This window comes from Eupeodes corollae, chromosome 1, assembly GCF_945859685.1.
Source record: "Eupeodes corollae chromosome 1, idEupCoro1.1, whole genome shotgun sequence".
In the NCBI taxonomy this organism is placed as follows: Eukaryota; Metazoa; Arthropoda; class Insecta; order Diptera; family Syrphidae; genus Eupeodes; species Eupeodes corollae.
Genome location: NC_079147.1, coordinates 154701823 through 154724284, shown reverse-complemented (window position 1 = coordinate 154724284; position 22462 = coordinate 154701823). Strand labels below are relative to the sequence as shown.

At 35.4% G+C, this 22462-nt stretch overlaps 1 protein-coding gene across 2 annotated transcripts in view; it reads right to left on the bottom strand.

Annotated features, from left to right (window-relative positions):
- Window positions 1-2886: 2886 nt before the first annotated feature.
- Window positions 2887-22462, bottom strand: part of LOC129941032 (putative mediator of RNA polymerase II transcription subunit 26) — a 36332-nt gene continuing 16756 nt past the window's right edge. Inside the window, exons 4-7 of one of the 2 annotated variants that reach the window (XM_056049575.1) lie at window positions 16886-17549; window positions 15725-16818; window positions 15517-15655; window positions 2887-4539 (exon numbers count right to left, since the gene is read on the bottom strand). In XM_056049575.1, coding sequence (XP_055905550.1) covers window positions 4087-4539; window positions 15517-15655; window positions 15725-16818; window positions 16886-17549 — 2350 coding nt within the window. In that variant the 3' untranslated portion in view covers window positions 2887-4086. Of the gene's footprint in view, window positions 4540-15516; window positions 15656-15724; window positions 16825-16885; window positions 17550-22462 lie in introns of both variants that reach the window. The other variant, XM_056049574.1, reaches the window with a different exon arrangement.

Below are 22462 nucleotides of genomic sequence, written 5' to 3'. Positions count from 1 at the left end.
CACATAATTCACGGGTAAATGAAAGAACACCTTTTTCTGGACAAGAACATTTTCGCACAAATGTTTATTACCCTATTCTAGACACTCTGAGTGTACAATTGGCGGTGCGTAAAAGTGCATATGAAAAGCCTTACGAACATTTTAATTGTTTTGATGATTTATCCGAAATAGATACAAACGAATTGAAAAATCTTGCCAATAAACTAGTCAGTAAGTATCCTGACGATTTGGAAGAGACGTTAGGCAATGAATGTTTTCATTTCCATTTTCAACTGAAAGATTTCTTAGCAAATACGGAAGATGAGCGCTCTTCAAAAAAATATGCAATGTAATGCATTCACGGAGTCTTCGAGATGTTTATCCGAATGTGGACATTGCTCTCCGTATTTTTTTTGAGTATTCCGGCTACAAATTGTTCAGGAAATGGATCTTTTTCAACTCTAAAACACGTAAAAATGTCAAAAAATTCAAATTGTGTAAACGTATGTGTGGTATTTCAAAAACGTTAAATTTATAAATAGATTGTAAGACGCTTTGTGTTTGTTCAAAAGTTATTAATAATGGCTGACAAAAAAAGGACAAGAAATCCCAATTTTTCTCTAAAAGAAAAGCGAACACTTTTAGAATGTGCTTATGAAGAAAAAGCAATAATTGAAAATAAAAAAACAGATGGAGTTACGTGGAAGGAAAAAGAAACAGCTTGGGAGAGAATAGCATCGAATTTTAATTCCCATTCGGATTCAGCATGCTACAGGACCGTTAAAGCACTCAAACAAATTTACCAAGGCTATAAAAAAGAAATTAGGAAGGTGGCCGCAGACGAAAAAATGTCCAGAATTCAGACTGGAGGTGGCAAGGCCATAAATGTACGCGATGAAAACTTTGATCTTGCCATATCCATTATGAATCCAAAAACAATAACTGGATACTGGATGGTGCAGATGAGTTGTTCGAAAATGAACCCGGAACCAGTACAAACATTGTAAGAAGAATATTTTGTTGGTTTTTATTAACTGTATTATGTATGTATTTTTTGAATTTACAGATTGAAGAAAGGCAGGATGATGAACCAATTAAGGATTGGGGAAAATACAAACCTAGTCAATTGAGAAACCCGATACATCCAAAATTAAAGAGAAGTCATGGGAATATATCTGATGAGCAGGAAGTTATTTATGAAAATATTGATGACAATAGCCCAAAAACTAGCATTCTTATGTCCAAAGGATTTAAAAAGCAGTTTGACAATTCAACCACAAAAACAGAAAATTAAAGTAACTGGTGTGGAGGGCGCAAACCCGTTGCTTCAACATTACCTAGCAGCAAAATAACCGAGCAATACTCACAGCTATCGGAAATAAAAATTGAGCTTGCTAAGCTTCAATATGATACCCAAAAAGAGGAAGCGACTCAAAAAAAATATACAGCCTCTATTGAACACGAGTTAAGAAAACGTTCTTTGGAATTGGATATAGAAATAAAGACAGAATTTCTTAAAAAAATCAAAAGTGATTCGTTCAGAATGTGTGAGACATGTAGTATCCTTAAGGACTTGTTAAACCTTAATCCCAAATAATAAACATTTTAATACTACATTCTCAAAAAAAATTCTTATACCTATGGATATGTAATTTCAAGGGTACATAATTCATATTTCTTTAAATTTTATTTTGTTTTAAAATGAAATTTATGTTTTTGTTTTGTGCATGAATTGCATGTATTTTATTATTTATTTATTATATATCAAAAAAATCCTTTTTAACCTGTGAAACTTCTGATGATGTAGATTTTAATATATTTCCTATACAGCTTTGCAATTCCTGTGGCAACTCTTGAAACTATTCTTGAAACAGTTGAAACATGCATCCCTCCAAAATCAGCAATACTTAAAAGATGATTGCCTGTAGCAAAGAATCGTAGAGCTACCAAAAGCTGGTTTATGGGTGGAATTGAATTATTCTGGAAGACGGAAAATTTTGTTCAACGATTTGTTATAAAAGTCATGTATCAAACCTGTTATAAGGTCGTTCTAGATCCTTCTCGATTTGTTCTAATACATGGATAGCCATCTTTTTAGTCAAACGAAATCTTTTGTAGAAGGCCAAATCATCGAAACTAAAAAAGTACTCATTCCTATCGTAAACCTGACGGGGGACACCAACTTCAATCAATTCAAGGACCTCCACATCATCTTCCAGCAAATCGGCCAATTCAAAATTCATTGTTATTATTTTATTTTAGTTTGAACAAAGAACTACTTTGTTGGCACTACAATTTACTGAAATGTCAACACACAACATAATCTCCTAAGTGAAACTTAAGATTTTATGCCCTACTATGTCTTCCCCATAAAATAAGTTTCACTTAGGTTCATTTATGTCAAATTTTGAGTTCTGTGCAAACCATTAAGCACAACTTAGTAACTTATGTGGAACTTAAATAGTTATGAGTCGTATCAGCAAACGGGCCTTAATGCTCTTGCGTTACTGTCAATTGAAGCTCAACTAGTCCAAGAAATTAATTATGACGATATAATCGACGTTTTTTGCGCGGACCAATGCCAGGAAAAAGAAATTTTAAAATTAATTAATATTGAAAAAAATATTTATGATTTCTCTGTTTTAAATTTATAACTTATTTATCTGTCATTTTTAGTATTTATATTTAAAAAATTATATTTCAATCAATAAAGTTATTTTAAAATAAAAATATTGGATCAAAATTAATGAAATTTAATTTATCAAAAAGGGAGGCACATCGAACGGGGCCTAGGGCGGCAGCAAGCCTAAATCCGTCACTGCTTATAACCATTGAAAAAAATATGTTTGTAGAGGAAAACAATTTTGTTTTACTATATTCATTAAATTTATTTGTTTTAGAAACATTACAAATAAAATAAATTCGCACTGGAGCAACGTTCATTTTATTACAATGTTTATATTTTTTTTTTTTTTACACATTAATGACAGTTTATTACAAAAAATAGACTTAGAACTTACTTAAATATTACGCCTTTCATTCGATTCAGAAATATATATTATTATGATATCTTAAAAGGTAGTTTATACAGATAGTAATTTATTTAAAACTAAATTTATAATTTAATTGAGACCGAAATAAAACTTGAAAAAGAAAAACTATGTGTATTATAAAATTACAAATGATTTTATTTTAAGTCTGAATTCAAATTCTATGAATAAATGAATAAATGTATGTATGTAATGTTATATTAATAAAATAAAAATAAAATATTAAAATGAGCTTATTTTCTTTTTTTAAATTTGATCAATTTCGAGGATTTTTCCCAATTTTTAAATAAACTAAAAAGAATGTACTAAAATGGAGTCCAAAACAACAACTTAAAAAAAAAAAAAACAACGTAATGGAAAGACTAGTTTCATGCGAATTCAATGAAAAAATACGTTTAGTGCTATAGATACATACATAGAGATCTAATGTTTTGTTTTTCGTCTTGGTCTTATGTCTATGGTTAATTTTTATATTATGTATTATATACAAAATTAAGGATGATGGAAATGATGTTTTGAATTACACTTAGCTATTTTTGAAATTTGTTCCGATTATGTGTAAATAAACTGTACACAAAGGGCAGGCTCAACGTAAGTTCAATTAGATTATCCCTGCTACTGGAGGTTGGAGGTTACTTTAAAGTAAATAAGATCTTTTTTATACACTTTTTAAGAGTTTTATAAAACTTTGATAAAGAATGAAAATAATTATTCCTGAGAAATCGGAATTGTATTCCGTATCTGTGGAAAGAATGTTTAAACTTTAAGAACAACTTACGCCAAGCCCACCATAAAATATATGTATAATGTTAAAAATATGTCTCTTGAAAATTGTGTGTATTTTAATTTAATTTACTAATATCGATAAAAATGTTTAAAAATTAAAAAAACAATCTGTTTTTTTTTTTTTACTTTGAACTAAAAGTGGTTAATAACCAAAGCTTATTATTAAATATATTAACCTATATATGCACAAAAATAAAACAGATATACTTGGCAAGATACGCTCTACACTTATGTATGTTGTATAAAAAAAAAAGTAAAGTAAATTTTTAGTTTACTTTTCAATTTTGATGTGTCCCATTATGTCTCCTATGCTCGCTTGGACAAACTGACCCGAACCGATTGAGACAAAATTCGCCAGACTTGTTGGTAAATTAAGGACGGTTGCATCGTGACTTCCTAACGCTTTAAGAGTGGCCGTTTGATTGGGATCGTTGGCCTGAGTTATTGTAATAGTTTGACCATTTAGGTCATGAGATGATACTACCGGTAGATGTAATTGCATTATTTGCTGATGAGGATGTTGAATTATTTGATGTTGCTGTACTAATTGTTGTTGTTGGTGCTGTTGTTGCTGCTGCTGCTGTTGTTGTTGTTGTTGCTGCTGCTGTTGTTGTTGTTGTTGCTGCTGCTGTTGTTGTTGCTGCTGCTGTTGTTGTTGTTGGTCTTGCTGCTGTTGTTGGGTGGTTTCAGACACGTTGTCATCACTTATTTCTTCCGAATCATCCTAAAAAAATGATATAAATAAAATAGTAAACATTCACATTTGCAAGTCAAAAAAGGGAGATTTTTAAATAATTAGATTTAGAGTGATATTGCAGAATGACTTTACAAACATTTCGAACAACTGTACATTTTTTAAAATATATGTGAACTGAAGAATATTTTATAACTGTTTATAAAACTGTTTTATATTTTATTTTTGAAAACAAATAGCATACAAACGTTCAAGAAATAAGAGAAAAGTTTATAGAAGGAAAAGATGTCATAGGTTAGCAAAACACTGCACTGCTAAGCAAATTGACCATTAGCAATATTTATATAACAAGCTGTCACGGTAAAAACTACCGCGACAAGAACCATTCTCTCCGTCATCTAAATACTTGTTCCTCCCTCCTCCATTCCTACAGGTGTTTCCTACAATCTACTGAGAGAGAGAGGGGCAACCATGGTCCATCAGCCATCGGTTCACTCTCTCAGTACTTTGGAAAGAAACATAATCATTGATGTCGATTTTACATACATAAAGTGGATAAGCTTTCCACTTTAACTAAAGTAACAGACGGGCGGTCTTGTCAAATACTACGAACGGGTGACAGCCAGTCCCCAAAGAATGAGCATAATTACCACCATAAGTGTCAGACGGATGGTCTGACGAATGCCGAAGTTACTCCATGGGAGAATGGCTTCAAGCCCAACTTTTACACCCTCATTATACTTAAACGATGAAAACGATAACGTAAGTCCCTATTTCCCCAAATCGAAGTCAAACGAAATAACTTTAAAACGCGAGTAGCGAACTTCTGCCACATTTCTCTTCCCACAATTGTTATTAATCGAAACTTACTAATTTTCATCAAGTTTCCACAATTATATTTGTTTTGCTGGGAAATATCGGTGGGGAAAAATGCAAAGTGTGAACAATCAAATTTCTTGAGTTCCAAGGTTTTTCTTTCATTCAAAAATGAATCGGGGATGTTAGGTGGCTGAATGGCCCCACTGCATTCCCGCACTCTACAAGTCAGAGTAGAGCGCGGCGAATTCAGGAGTGACTTGCATTAAGCTGGGGAGATTAAAGTTTGCTACTGCGTTGGCATACTCACGCAAACAGGCTGAGCGTTGCTGAAAAAATGACGCGACCGAAACCCAAGTCACTGAGTTGGTGAAAGCACTGGGTTTTTGAAGAAAAAGGGTTCATCCAGGCTTGGAAAAAGCCTGGGAGCTCACTTTTTTGTAAGCTACGAAATCGAATAGATCAAAAGAAATGTAATTTTGGAAGATAGAAATTTGATTGGAAAAAAATTAATTTGAAGAAGTGTTTTGAAAATTAAAAAAAAAGGAGAATAATTTTGGAGATTTGGTGGAATATACTCTTTGAGATACAGGAGAGGAAAAGAAGGAAAATTGGTTAAGGAAGGAAGTGAAATCTGGAAGGAGAAATAAGCTAAGTATAATTTTTTTTTTTCGGGACTAAACGTTACCGGTCCATCTTATCTTTTCTTGAATAACGATTTGTTTCATTGTTTAAAAGATCCTGGGTTTTAGCCCTACTTGATTGCAAGGTTTCCCAGGCAATTTACTTTATAATAAATATTTTGAAAATTAATTCTAAGACTTAATCTTTTATTGAAACATCTTTCACAGTCGGTTGCGCTCCGAAGGTTTGCAATTTCCTTAATTTAAAAAAAAATTGCTGGCGCTCTATTTCTCAATTTCAGGATAGACACCCCTGTGGTCACCGACATTTTTATATTCTGATCAATTTAATTGATCACCTACGATATCATCTCAAATAGGATATCAATTTATTTGCTGAACCCACCCTAAGCTGAGTGGCCGGAGATATCAGCATCATACGTGCTGAATGTGCTAAATTTTTCTACGACCTTCTTTACGTTCTAGGTCCTAGTCTTCGTAGTGGTTTTGTTCGGGATTGTCGTGGTCGTAGTCGTGGTCGTCGTCGTCACGTCGCATGGAAAAATTATAGCAACAAAGCCAAGTGGTATCAATTGTAAAACGAACAATTGGTCAAACAATCAGGGGCCCTACTCTGTAATGCGTTTCGAAAGCCAATCCGATTCTAATCTGATATTCGATTCGTTTATGAACTCGTACTCTGTAAAGTGTTCGAATCGAATAAAACAATCATCTAGTATATTTGCCGAGTCTCAAAGTATTTCTTATGAGATTCGTATTGCAATTCGTTACTTCTCTTGGTATAGAAACAAGATTTTCGTTTTCGAAAGCTAATCCGAATGCGCCTTTCTCATTCCATAAGTAATGGATTTCTTATGCGCATTAGAAATAGAGAGTACAAAATATTCGTTTTCGAAAATGTTTGCTTTCGAAACGCATTACAGAGTAGTGCCCCAGGGTAGCGGAGTGTAATTTGTCAAATACCGTATTCAGTAATAGGCCTACTATAACCTTCCAAGACGCCTACACTTCGGAATTTTCAGAAAGTAGTTACCTTATATCAAACGTTACACTACGACCAGCTTCAAATCGATCGATGAACAGTTTAGGTTATATGGAATGCTCATTCGACTTAGAGCATCATTCTTGCTTCAGTTAGTTCTATGGAAGTCAATCTGTATAAAATCAAATATACGCAGGTTATGAGCTCCGCCTCGTTAATTTAAATGCATAAAAGATAATAAATAAGATGCATCAATCTCACCATTAATGAGTTGATGAAGAATTATTAAGTCATTATTAACAAGCCTTTGATGTAGAGATTGAAGAAGCTGAATACGATGTTAATAGAGAGGCAGATCATAAATATCATGTCTAGTTTTTGGCATCCCTGCCAAACTCGTCCGTTTGTGCAGGATGACCATGGAGAATTCACGCTGCTCCATAAAGGTTGGAAACAACTTAACAGAACCTTTCGATGTCAAAAAAGTTTTAGACAAGGAAATGCGCTGTCATGTGATTTTTTTAACATCGTGCTTGAAAGAATAGAGCAGAGCTCACACGTCAACACTAGAGGCACTATCTTTCAAAGTCTGTCCAATTACTGGCATATGCTGATGAGATTGACATAATCGGAAGAACTCAGCGTGATGTCAATGAAGCTTTTGTGAGCATTGAGGCAGAGGCGGCAAAAATGGGTTTAACGGTTAATGAGGGCAAAACAAAGTACATGCTGTCGTCAAGAAAGGACATACAACACCGACGTCTTGGTCCAAACGTCACAATCGACAGGTAGTCAAGGACTTCGTCTACCTAGGCTCCGCTGTGAACGCAGAAAACATTACCAGCGCTGAGATCAAACGCAGAATAACTCTTGCTAACCGCTGTTTCATTGGACTAAGAAAGCAATTGAGCGGTAAAGTCCTCTCTCGAGGGACCAAAGTGCTGCTATATAAGACCCTTATCATATCCGTCCTGCTATACAGTGCAGAAGCATGGACTATGACAAAAGCGGATGAAAGCACCTTGGGTCGCTTCGAGAGAAAAATTCTTCGTGTGATCTACGGTCCCGTATGCATCGAAGGGGAGTGGAGGAGAAGATGGAACGACGAGCTGTACGGGCTGTACAGCAACGTAGACTTAGCCAGAAGGTTAAAAGCCCAACGATTAAGATGGCTGGGTCACGTAGAGCGCATGGAAACCAATGCTCCGGCCCGGAAAGTCTTAGAATCCACACCCACACAAGTGGAAGGTGACCTCACCCAACTTGGAGCGCGAAACTGGACACATCTAGCTAGATGGAGAAGTTTGTTGGGTGAGGCCCTAGTTTACACAGGGCTGTAGAGCCACCTTAAGTAAGTAAGTAAGATCATAAACCTCATCCCAAGGAAGACCCTTAAAGGCAAAGCGAATGAAATTTTATTGAATTGATTCAAAACGTTTTCTATGAACTTCATAATAGGGAGTCCATATTTGTGAAGCATATTCAAGATGAAGACGAACATGGCTATTGTATAAAAAAGAATAAAATAGGGATCATCGAACTCCTTTGTCCAGTGTTTTACAACACCAAGCGCAGAACTTGCTCTATTGACAATGAAATTAATGTGATGTGTAAATTCTACGTTGGAACTGAAAATAACACCTTTTTAAAAATTCAAGGCGCGACACAGTTTTTGTTAGAAATATAGGAAAGAGCGTGGTTACTTCCTTATTTTAAAAAATCCTAACAAAAAGGTGTTGGCAAAATTGATTTCATTTTTGATTTTTGTATAGAAGTACATATAAAGTTTTATTTTGTTTGGTTTTAAAAACGACATTTCGAAGGTAGCCACCGTTTTCATCAATGCACTGAGATAATCTGAATTTAAAATTGTTTTCCACTTTTTCCAGCATATTTGTGCTTATGTCGGCAAAAGCAGCACGAATATTATTTTTAATATGACGAAGGGTCTATGGACGATCAGTGTATACCAACGATTTAAGGTAGCCCCACGGGAAAAATCACATGGGGATAAATCTGTCGATCGTGCTGGTCACTGAAGATCGCCACTTAGAGAGATGAGGGAAGTGTTTACGAAAAATATTCAATGACCTTCTTGCCGTGTGAGCTATGGTGCCATCCTGTTGAAATCACTCGTCCCCTATATTCATTTCTTCAAGTTTGGGCAAAAAAAATCGACAATCATGTTGACATAACGTTCAGAATTGACCATAACAGGTCTCTCGTTCTCTTCAAAGAACCATGGGCCAATAATGCCGATTCTGGACATTGCACACCAAACAGTCACACGTTCTGTATGCAAAGACTGCTCATGAAGTTCTCTCGGGATAGTGGGGCTCCAATATCGCATGTTTTGTTTGTTCACTTATCCTGAAATATGGAAATGTGCCTCGTCACTAAAGAAAACAAGGGCGTCCTGAGGCAGGTTTTTGAGGAAGGCTACACATGCATTTTTTCGAGCAACATAATCGCGTGGATTAAGGTGTTGCACCACTGCCAATTTGTATGGGTGAAAATTAAGTTCCTCATGAAGAATTCGTCTCAATGTGCGACTAGAAATCCCTTAATCAGCCGAATGTTTGTGTGCAGATCGCTTAGGGGATTTAACCGTTAACCTTTCGATGTTTTCTGGCGTCCTGATTGTTCTAGAAGGTCCATTATGTTTCTTCTGCACACAACTGGTATCCCTGATCGTGTCCACCCGCAAATCGATTTCCGAGCAGGCACACGACCTGCAGGTGCAATATTGAAATGGTGTCTGAAAGCACGCTGAATTGCGATGATCGAACGGCTGAACGAAAAGTAGGCCTCCACGGCAAACGCGCGCTCTTGCTTTGTCCATTGCATTGTTGACACTGACTAGTCATAACGAAAACCTTAGATAACGTGCTTTTGAACAAGCCATAAACTAACGCTCTACTATTAAAAGCCGCTCAGTTGCAAGAGTTTCAGATAAGGAAGTAACTACGACCCACCCAATACAATAAGCCAATACACTTCCGATCCGTTTGTTAGTAAAAGTTATCAACTTGCGTTTTAAAGGGTTGAGATAAAGGCTATTTATCCTATATCAAAATGTAAAAGGGACAATGTCGGCTTGTAAAAGAATACGATCATAGGTGTACTATATTATTTTAAAAATCTTTATCAGCAAAATGAGAAATAACTTGAGCGCATATATGAGGTTACGTCGTTAATAGACAGGATGAAGAAAAAAGGGCCAAGATGGCTTCGCTAGGGAACACCAGATTGAGCATCAAAAGGTTCGAATGAGGTTAAGGTTAGGTAAGATTTCATCAAAAGCTAAGAAAAATAGTGTAAAACCAAGAGCTTTAAGTTTGAATAAATTAATTCCTTGGATAAGATGGTCAAAAGCTTTAGAAAAGTTATCGTATACAGTCAACTTTATAACCTTGTTCTAAAGCCTTTAATGATGATTGAACTTTCTTTCACGAAACCGTGTTGCTGTTTTCAAATGGAAAAGGCTACACTCTCACAAACAACTTGTAAAAAAGTTTAGAAATGCAAATGCTTTTTCAATGGGCCTATATTTGGCTATGTCCGATTTGTTACCTTTCTTGAACGTTGGTTTAAGAAATAACTTCATCCATATACTGGAAAATCTTTCTGTTTTTTTTAGACATAACTTCTAAGATTTTTTTTTTTGAAAAATCATGATTCTCAGTAGTACTCGTGGCTTGATGGTTAGTGCGTTGGACTGTCATTCCAGAGGACTTGGGTTCAATCCCTGCTTGTGCCATCTTAAGTTTTTTTCACGGGTTCTACCTCTTTCCATGAAAAGTGTTTTCCCAAATTAGCCATTCGGATTCGGTTTAAAAACTGTGGGTCTCCTTCATTCTTGATAACATTACTCGCACACAGGAAGGGTTGAGAGTTGTAAGTCACAAGGCCCTAGTTCTGAACGGACTTTTGCACCACCTAATTTATTTATGTATTCATGGTTTTCAGCGGTTAAGAAAGGTTTTAACCAAAATTGTTGAACCTATTTGTAAGAAAGAATTATTCCAGGGACATTGCGATCACGAACCTCAAATAAATTATACAATATTGTTTGTGTTTAATTCAAATAAAAAAATAGGTAAATTTCGATAAATCTAATTAAAAAAACATCGTGAGAACGATCTCAAGAAAAGGGCATATTATTTTTCTTTTATTTTAATTATTAAGGACTTTCAGCGATTTTTAAAAATTACAATTTGCTTTCGTTATTATCGAGAGAGTTCAAAATGTAAAGCATAGCTTAATTCACGCTACAGATTTTATAAGTCTAACCTAAAAATTATGTAACTTATATTTAAAGAGGCTGAGGCTGGTTAAAGCGACAGTTTTGTGGACAATGTCTTCAGCAAGAAGTGCTAATATTGAAATCAAAACGCAGTGCGGTGGGTGGGAAGATCAAATAGATAAGTATCTCTTAATATACGAGGATTGTTAAGGAAGATGGAGTTTTAAAGATTTGGACAATGGATTCAAAAATCAAGATGCCAGCTATCTGTCTACGTTCTTCCAGAGTAATTCATTGAAGGCGTTCTTGATGTGTAGACAGGAAACGTCTTTGAACGTTTTAAATTCTCGAAATATGTATTTGTTGTTAGGGGCCCCATTATTAAGTGGCGTATTCAAGGAGGGGACGGACAAAGGTGAAATTTTAATAAACCAGATGCTAAATTGGCTTTGAGTATTATATTATCTATATTAGCATGGAAATTTGGCTCTCGTCACATAAGAGCTCAAAATTCAGGAATAACCTCAACAGAGGACATGGGTTGGTTATGGAGAAAGTATTCACGGCGTAAAGTTTTTACTCGCTTTCGTGAAAAAATTAAATGACTTAAATTTGTATGTATTTAGATCTAAGCTGTTGTTTTAACACCACAGTGAGAAACTGTCGAGGTCTGGTTGAATAAGGTAACGATTATGCATCGACGTTAGAGACTTAACAAAAATTGTGGAAGAGGAATATTTAAAAATCAACTCTATATCATAAGGATAAAAAGAAGAGGACTTAAGTGGCTATCTATAATGCTACGCCAGAGGTAGCAAGTAACGCATAGGAGAGAGCTCACCTGAAACTAATGTAGAATACGCGGGAAAAATGCTATTATTACAAAATCGGGCAAGAGTAGAAAGCTTAAAGAATATAAGTCTGGTGGTTATATTGTCAAAGGCTTCTTTATCATTTAGAATTCGAGATTATGAATTAAACGCAAGGTACCAATGGCAGACTGTGCCATTGATTGATGTAAAGATATTATAGATTCAATGAAAAAGGCGTTATAAAGCTGTCATCAAAAATCTTGGTCATGTTAATAATTGAAGCGTTTGGATGAAGAAGGGTGTAAATGACATTTGCAACATTTCGAGACATAAGGACTTGAAGTTTTTTGTTGAAAACTTTTTTCGTATTCCAATCTAAATAAAATGGAACAAACTAATAAAACAAGAAAAATAATAGCTTTTTAACAATGTCCAATTACAGTAGCTTGGTATATTTAAAAAAAAAAAAAATCAGAAAAAGAGCACTTAACTCTTTCTTGCACAAAAAGCTTATTAGTATTTTTAATTTTTAAGAGTACAAAGGGGTTAAGTAACAAAATTCATTTTTTGTTCTCTTTATTTTGAAAAGTTGTTTTCTGTTCGCATGGTTCCAATAAAGCTTTTTCATAAAAGTGGTGTTCCCTTGGTATGAACACCATTTGTTTCTTTAATTTTTGTATTTTCTCATCAGAAAGCTGCTTTACCTTTTTTTCTCGGGCGAAATAGTCTTGGTTTTTGTCTGAAACTATTCGGATGTTGTTTGCTATAACAGCTTCATTGAATAAAGCATCTTCCTCGTAGCATTCTTTATAAAAATATGATCCACATTTGTTTATTCTATGCCATTTGACGCTATCACGGAAATTGATTTTTTCATTCGATATGTTTTTTGTAACATTTTTAATGTTTAATTTAGCTGGAATGTTTTTTAATGATCGAAAGTGGTTCTCCATGTCAATTATAACGGTTTTTTTGCTGGCACTTTTTATTATATGTCGGTATAGCCCAGCAGTGTAAATGGTTTCGTTTTTTCGTAACTCTTTTTTGATTCTCCCTGTCACTGTGAAGATAAGTATGGCCAACTTCAGGAAATTTGTGGTCAATCAGATCAAAATATTCCGTCAAAAAAAGAACATGGTACGGACACAATAAAAAGAAGTTTTTGATTTTGTCCAGGGCAAGAATCGGTCCATGCAATCAAATGCTTCCTCTTTTTGGGAATTTTACATTCTTAGAAGAATGTATAGAGTGCACTCATTACCTCGGTGCTTCCTCTGTGTGCAACATCTTCGGTCCAGGTTAACATATACGACATCTCCACATCGGAAGTAATGACGTGGATTCCTAAATTATAAAACCACATCTGCCTCAAGTAAAATGCCTTAGACGTGGTTAATTTTGCTAAGGGCATTGTTTGCTGGAGGTCAAATGTAATATATAAGACGTTAGGATCGGGCCGAGCTTTTTCGCGGTCAATTTTTTGACTTTGGAATCTGGACTTACAGCTGTTTTGGTGTTTAGCTGAGTTTTTGCCAGAGTCACAAATGCTACAAGTGTCACTTCTTGGTAGGCGGAATGACAGATTGAATTTCGTGTTGAAAATCTGTGGGTAAAAATGTTGGCTAGCAAAATATTGGACATTTTTCTCTTGCTCGGTGCATTTTTCAATGTAAAGGCTATATAATTTAGATATATTTAAAAAAGGTGAGAGATAGAGGTTATTTGGGTTTTTGTTCCTGAGTAGTGCGATTCTTCGACTGGAAATTCGTTAATATGCTCCAAAATGTAGTCGACTACATGATCGGATATTTTGTTTGGTCGGTTGAAATGCTGACCTCTTTTATCCGAAGGTGGAGCGAACTCACATATTTTCATTTTGCTTTGAAGAACGTCCATTTTTTTTCTATCCACTTTGAAATAAGGAACACATTGCACTTTTGCAAACTCATATGCAATTTGTGTCGGCTGTAACATGGTATTCTTATGCAAAGTTTCTTTGCTTAAGGGTATTTTTCTAAACTCGACCTGTTGATTTTCTTGTTATGCTTTTAAACAGTAGAACTTTCTTGGCATTAATGTCGAGTGAATAAAAACTTGATAAAAGTGCCATTCTTCGATCAAAATTTATTTTTTCGGAACAAGAATAACGCCAATTATCACTTCCGCACAAGTTTCCAGAAATAGGTTCCTTTTTTTTTTAAATACCTCCTTTTGCTGTGATGTATTCTTTTCCCTGTTCTCTAAGCATTCCATTTGAATGGATTTTAAATTTTTGTTTGGTGACCACTTCTATCATGTGAGGGAACTTGCGTGTTAGAAGGTTCTTGATGTAAACAACTTCCGAAGCTATTTCCGGAGTCTCTGTTGTTGGTAACAGCTTTGGTGTGGCTCTTCTGCGTCTTCGCTGAGCGTTGAATTGTCTGGAAGGTATTCATCACCATCGCTCGCAGAAAAATCAAGCCCATGATCACTTTCTTCAGAAAGACCATCATCTTAGAACCTTCATTGTTACTATAACCACTTTAAATATGAGTTTTAATTTTTCTGCAAGAAGGAGGTAAGTAAGCACTTGACCCCTTCATGCAAAATGGAGAATGGATTTTCAATTTTTTTTGGTGACTTACACTTCTATCATGTGACGGAACTTGCGTGTTAGAAGGTTCTTGATTTAAACAAGTTCCGAAGCTATTTCCGGAGTCTCTGTTGTTGGTGACAGCTCTGGTGTGGCTCTTCTGCGTCTTCGCTGAGCGTTGAATTGTCTGGAAGGTATTCATCACCATCGCTCGCAGAAAAATCAAGCCCATGATCACTTTCTTCAGAAAGACCATCATCTTAGAACCTTCATCGGTACTATAACCACTTTAAATATGGGTTTTAATTTGTCTGCAAGAAGGAGGTAAGTAAGCACTTGACCCCTTCATGCAAAATACATTTTTTTAATTTTTTTTATTTTACCCAAAATGAAGTTAAGTGCTGTTAGCCCATTCTTCCACTCATATTATACGATTTTTAGTTGTTAGTAACCCTTTTATACCAAAAATAAAAGCGTTGCACAGAAATTTAAGTTTTCGCAAGGCATCCTCATATTTCCAAAAAAAAACGAAAAACCCTTCTTCATCTAAACGCTTCAATTTAAAAAATATCGTAGCTTTTTGAAAAATTGACTTTTTACTATCACACTACCATTTTCATTGCTCTTTAAAATTTTGTTGAATCATTTTCTTATCTATCATGTGAATAGAAAACCTAACTAAAGTCATTCATACAATACATATGAAAATTTCACACTTTGGAAATCAGAATAATGTGATATTTTTTAAACATTCACCGCAAGGTTACTCTACTCTATCATTAAATGCAAAATTAACATTTGTCAAATAAGTCATCGAGTAGAACCTCAAACGGCTATTCAGATATCCGTTCAAAAATCAATTCATCACTTTTCCAGAGAGCTTATACAGAATTAAAGTTTTCAAAAGGTTAAAGATTTCCAAAATAATTTCTTACCTTTAAAGCAGTCCCAGCTGCTTCGCTTATATTCTTTTCATGCATCAACTTATGCTGAATGTAATACATTTTGACGGCGAAGCTCTTATTACATATTTCACAGACGAAATTAGATGAATTTGCTTGCTCCGAATGCGTTCTACAAAAATGAAGAATTTTAAATGAATTTCATCTTTTTTTTTAGGCTAATTGCTTTGGTAGTACAAACCTTTTGTGTTTATTGAGATTGTCTTTGCGTGAGAACAGTTTCTGGCACTGATCACAGCTAAACATCTTCATGCCGGTATGAGAGACAATGTGTCGCATAAGATGTTCTTTTCGGCTAAAAGCCTTATTGCATCCATCCTCGGAACATTTGAAAGGTCGTATGCCAGCGTGGAGTTTTACATGCTGCGCTAAGTGTTCTTTTTTCTTGAACTGTCTTCCGCAAACCGAACATTCTAATTTATTAGCAGTCACAGGAGTACTGACTTGACTGCTTCCGCTTTCTGATATCGTACTGCTGCTGTTCTCTACTTTGACTGCGTTCTTTTTGGCTGGGATTGTCACAACTTGAGTAATGGTTTGTTGAACCTCTACTTTCGGTTGTTGAAGCTGCTGCTGCTGTTGTTGTTGCTGGAGTTGTTGTTGTTGTTGCTGCTGTAGTTGCTGTTGTTGCTGTAGTTGTTGTTGCTGCTGCTGTTGTTGTTGCTGCTGCTGTTGTTGTTGCTGCTGCTGCTGTTGTTGTTGCTGCTGTTGCTGCTGCTGCTGTTGTTGTTGCTGGAGTTGCTGTTGCTGCTGTTGTTGTTGCTGTTGTTGTTGCTGCTGCTGAGAACGCGTTTGTTGCGGCTGCTGCTGTGATATTCTGCTGATAGTTACGTTCGACTTGTTGAGTACGGGCAGACGATTGGTTACCGGTGGGGACTGCTTTTTCATAACATTCGGTTGATTAATACGTTGAACCGTTATACCACCCAGCTGTTGAGTCTGCTGCTGTTGCAGCACTGGTTTTTGGGTTACTATAGTTTGCTGCTGTTGTTGTTGTTGCTGAGGTTGATTCGTGGGTGCCAAAGAAATAGAGTTACCACCTCGAACTGTGGTTATCCTAAACTTCGGATGTTGAATAAAATCTTCTTGGTCGTTAGTTGATGTGGCTGCATCAATTCCACTTGCAGCTGATATGATCTGATTAGTGGTCAACTGATTTTGTGTGCTTTGAAAGGCGGTATTTGCGAGGGCCTGTGGTGCAAGCTGTAGCGTTGCTGGAATGGAGGTTGGAGTTAATTGCATTATCGGTTGCCCATCCACCGTTGCAATTTGAGGCTGTAACTGAAGAGAAATACCATAACATGGGAATCAAACAAATTAAATCAACACAAAACGAGCTCACCTTCATTTGCAGCTGATACGTGGTGGGTAATACAAAGTTCTTTGTATCGATATGAGCTACTATCTGTTGATCGGAATTCTCATCTTTTATAGTGATAGGCAGGTAACACTTGTTCGGCGACAAAATTTCTTGAATTTGGCCATGTTGATTTATTGGTGTTAGCGTGGGTAAGGTTATAGCTTTTTGTTGAGGCTGCAGCTGAATTTGAGGATGCTGCTGAATTTGTCCAGTGGGCGACGAAATCACAAAGTTAAGCTTTTGTTTTTTATTTTTCGAGTTTCCATCCTGATTGATAGTGATTTGCTGTTGAAGTTGTTGTTGCTGTAGTTGGGCAATGAACTGAGCGTTAACCTGCTGTTGTTGCTGCTGCTGGAGTTGTAATTGCTGAAGTTGTATTTGTTGTTGTTGTTGCAGCTGTTGTTGTTGTTGTTGAGCTTGCTGTTGAGCCTGTTGCTGAGCTTGTTGTTGAGCCTGTTGTTGTAGTTGCTGTTGTTGTTGCTGCTGCTGTTGTTGCTGCTGCTGCTGTTGTTGTTGTTGCTGCTGCTGTTGCTGTTGTTGTTGCAGTTGCTGCTGTTGTTGCTGTTGTTGTTGTTGCTGGTTGTCTTTTTTTCTGATAGGTGTAACGCGTATGTTTGGCTTCATTTTGAGAAACTCTTCTAATGCACTGTTGGAGTTGAAATTAAAAGAAATAATAGATTGCAATTTATTAAATTTATTTGTATTTTTTTTAATTAAATTATTATAATTAAGTACACAGATAATTTTTTTTTTAATTATTTAACATCATATCACATAAATAGATTCACAAAGTTTTGATGCAATGTTTTCTAACTTCTTTTCATGGACAAAAAGTTTATAGACGAGAAAATCAAAAAGTTTCGAACTATGTTTTTTTTTTAAAATGTAATTAGAACACATTTAAAGGATTTTGACTAGCTTTAATATGATTTTGAAATTCCACTGTTCGGTGACATGAATCTTGATGATTGCCAGTGCACCTATTGCAGCAAAAGCATTACTTCCGGTCATTAAGAAGCATTCGGACTTGACCTTTTTTGAGCTGATAGTTAATCAGCGTTTCTATGACTTTGAAAAGAAGGGATGCTTCGTCTTCTTTTCACATGGGCTAGAAAAATACTGTTTTACTAGGGACAAGACCTGAAGAGTATAATAGATGAAAAAGCGAGTACTGCTTCTTGTAAACCCACATTTTTTTAAATTTTGGATTAAGCTAATTTTATTGAACTAGAATCTCTGAAAGTTTTGCTGTAGTTAGTTTTTTCATACTTAAAATAGGATGATTCTCGGTTATAGAAATAGCTTCTGAAATTGTTAAATTAATTTGAAATATTTTGAGAAAAAGAGAAGTATACTTTTTTAAAGATGAATTTGGTTCAACTCAAACCGTTCCTCCTAGTATTTTTGGAAAGAAGTCAAGAGCATTGGTTTAAGAGGAGATTCTTCTATTTCAAATGATAATATTGATTTAGAGGAGTTGAATTGAAAGTTCTCTATTCCCCCAACCCAATTCCCAACAATCTAGTGTTTCGGAAAACGATAGAGTCGATGCTTTTTCTTTTTGTTCAGTAGATAAATATCAAGTAGGTAAAGCAATATTTTCTATTAAATCCAAATCAATTGGACTTGACAACATACACCCAGACTTTTTAAAAATCTTTCTTCCTTACATACTTCCTCACATAACCCACATTTTCAACACCATCATAATGACCATCTATCCCACCTCCTGGAAAAAATCTATAGTTATACCCATTCCTAACGAGGAAAGAAAATGGAATACAGACCAATAGCTTTCCTTCCTTTTTATCTAAGGCTTTTGAAACTATCTTAAGTAACCAGATCAAAAATTATATTGAAGATTCACGTCTTCTTAACCCTCTCCAGTCGGGATTTAGATCTGGATACAGCTGCATCTCAGCCCTTTTAAAAGTTTCTGAAGATATAAGACACGATTTAGACTCTTATTATACAACTGTGATAACCCTACTTGACTTTTCCAAAGCATTCGATTGTGTTCACTCTAGCCTTCTCTGTGATAAACTGACGACTTATTTCAATTTTTATGACACAACCAAAAATCATATTTATTCGTATTTAACTAATCGCATGCAAGCCGTATAGTATAAAGGTAAAATGTCTTCGTTTCTTCCTGTCAATATAGGTGTTCCTCAAGGATCTATCCTTGGTCCTTTACTGTTCTCTATGTTTATTAATGATTTGCCATCTGTTTTATCTTACTGCCAGTTTCACATCTACGCTGATGATGTACAATTATATATAAGCTTTCCTATCGGTATGATTGAAGATGCGATCAAAAAAATGAACATTGATTTATGCTCAATAATCGATTGGTCAACTCGCAACTTAATCCAGAAAAAACAAAAGCTATTCCAATATGTAAAAATAAACCCCACCTTGTAAATTTTCCACCCCTTTACTTGAATGCCTGCCAAATCGAATATGTCACAAATGCAAAAAACCTAGGTATAACTTTCAACAGTAGGCTAACGTGGGACACCCATATCGATACTGTTATCGCCAAAATGTATGCTTCACTCCAAGACTAACTGTTACTAGATCAATTCTGCCTCCTCAAGTTAAATTAAAGCTGGTTAAATCACTTATCATACCAGTAACGTATGGGTGTGAGATATTTGCAGATCCTGACTCCAACTCGCTTCGTAAGCTAAAGGTAGCATTCAATGCCATTGCTCGGTTTGTTTTCAACCTCCGAAGATACGATCACGTTTCGTTTCAGGCTCGTCAACTTTTAAATTGCAAATTAGTTTTTAATTTTGTTTTTAATTGATTGTTATTGAATAAATTATTAATAGTTTGCTACAATTGCTTTAAACATAGTGTTTGCATACTTGCATTATCCTTAATAAATATTGTATTATATCCTGTACTATTTATAAGTCAATCTTGATGTACAGCTGTTTTTTTTTTAATCAATTAATATCAAATAAAATAAATCAGTTTGGCAATGAATAATCAATACATAAATAACTCAAAAGAATCACCCCTATTTTCTAAGCTATAAAAAGTGGTTAAACCCAATTATGAACTCAATCTTATCGTTATTTGCTTTCAAATCCCTTGACGAATTCATCCAATTTATTACAGATTCAGGCTTCTTTTTTATTATTAATTGAACAGTTTCCACATTCCTACTTTTGCAGCCTTGTCACAATCTCTACTTGTATTGTAATACATTTCAACACTTATCATCTTAGTTACTGTTTCATTTACTAACAATTAAAAATGTGTTCTTTAATTGCGTATTGAGCAAAATTGTTTGTGAACTTTTGAGTTTCATTGGATTTTTTTTGTCGTTTAAAAAACAGTAATAAAATCGTCATGTCGAAAAAGTTATGGAATGCCATGTAAAAAACGACACCACTTATCATCTTAGTTACTGTTTCATTTCTGTGGTGTCGTTTTTTACATGGCATTCCATAACTTTTTCGACATGACGATTTTATTACTGTTTTTTAAACGACAAAAAAAATCCAATGAAACTCAAAAGTTCACAAACAATTTTGCTCAATACGCAATTAAAGAACACATTTTTAATTGTTAGTAAATGAAACAGTAACTAAGATGATAAGTGTTGAAATGTATTACAATACAAGTAGAGATTGTGACAAGGCTGCAAAAGTAGGAATGTGGAAACTGTTCAATTAATAATAAAAAAGAAGCCTGAATCTGTAATCGAGAGATGTAAAAAAAACGAGAAGACAACGATAATTGAGGTCAATTTAAGGAAAAGGGTTTACAATAAGAGGTTTCATTTTGTATATTGACATATTATTCCATATACAGGGTGTCCCACGGGAACCGTATCAAAAACAAATGAATGTAGCTTCAAAAGTTACAGTCTTAAATTGTTTTAATTAATATCAGAAGGTAGGGAATTAAATGTCATTTCAAGTTTTAAAAATAACGTCGGACAAATGGTTGCCCATCTTGTTCGTAACGGTGGCAAGTTGGTCCAAGAAGTTTCGGTGGACGCGCTCCAGTAGGCCTTGTTCAATTGACCGATGATAAATTTTCTTGACATTGCACACCACACAGGTACTTTAGGGCTATGCAGTGGTCATTCATGGAGGCGTTGAGGGTTCTCAGGGACATAATAGCGACAGTTCTGTCGATTAACAGACCTATTGAGATGGAAGTGCGGCTCATCGCTCATGAGCAGCAACATATCGTCATTCACTTCAAACAACGAGAGCATCTTCAATGCGAATGAAGAACGCTGTGCGTAATCAGTATGTTGCAACTTCTGAACGATTGCCAACTTGTACGCATGACACTTTAAATTATGCTTGATAATTCGACTCACTGAAGAGGATGAAATGTGCAGTGACTGGGCTCGCTTGCGCACGGAACAGCCAGGGCTCTGGAGAACAGCTACCCTCACTCGGTCAACGTTTTGTTCAGTTGCAGCTGTCTGTACGGGACCAGGTGGTTTTTTTTCATTACACTGCCCGTACTCCGAAAAGAAGTAACCCATCTCATAATTGTGTTTCTTGAAGGAACAGTACCGTGACGTCCAATGTTGAATCTGATTCGGGAAGCCCGCTGCACTGCCACCACCGATTCATTGTTTTTAATAAATTCCTCTAGTGCGATCCATTGAGGTAACTAAACGGCACTTCATGAGGTTTGAAACGAGCCCATATCCACCTCGCTCGACCGCACCAGTAAGGAGAAAGGGCCCCCTACTTTTCGTCCGGTTCCCGTGGGACACCCTGTATATATATTATAAACTGATTGAGGTTACATAGTGAACAATTTGGATTCAAATCATTGCTGTGAGGTCTATAACTAAGCTCAAGCATTTCAACTCGCATTTTAAAGATTAGACTTATCTCATTGGCAGTAAACTCATTTCGAAAATAGTTGTCATACCCGAGATATAAGTTAAGTTTAGAGTAAGCTGTTCTCGTAGCAGACTCTCTTGCCTGGGTTATTAATTTTAGATACAATGTTTCATCTATAGCTAGGGAACGAGCTAGATGAAGAAGTTTTTTGGATGAGGCCCTAGTTCACGCAGGACTGTAGCGCCATCTTAAGTAAGTAAGTAAGTTTCAGCTGTTACAGAAATAAGGTCATACAGTTAATTTCTAAATACTTCTAAATTATCAATACTTAGTGACAACGGATTTTTATATTCTGATGCCAAATAAAAGCAGTCTTTAAAAGGGGAGTATCTACCCCGTAGAGCTATCAAAATAATCTTTTTCTAAATATTATTATAAGGTCTACTCATGACTTTAACAATATAGTCTGCGTTAGCTTTCAGGTTTTTTAAGTAAATTGGGGACAGGCCAGATTCAATGTAAATAGCGTAGTTTGGTGTGTTAGCAGGGAGTCTGAAAATACGTATGAAAAAGTACCGTTGGACTAATTCGATTACTTCTAATTCCTTGTGTCCATAGACTTCATTAGCGTATAAGAGAGAACTCTTGATAGTTGTTTCAAATACTTTAGATTTAGTCGACGCATCTATAGAGTTACTTTTGAAGAAGTTCGACCATATGCAATTGATAG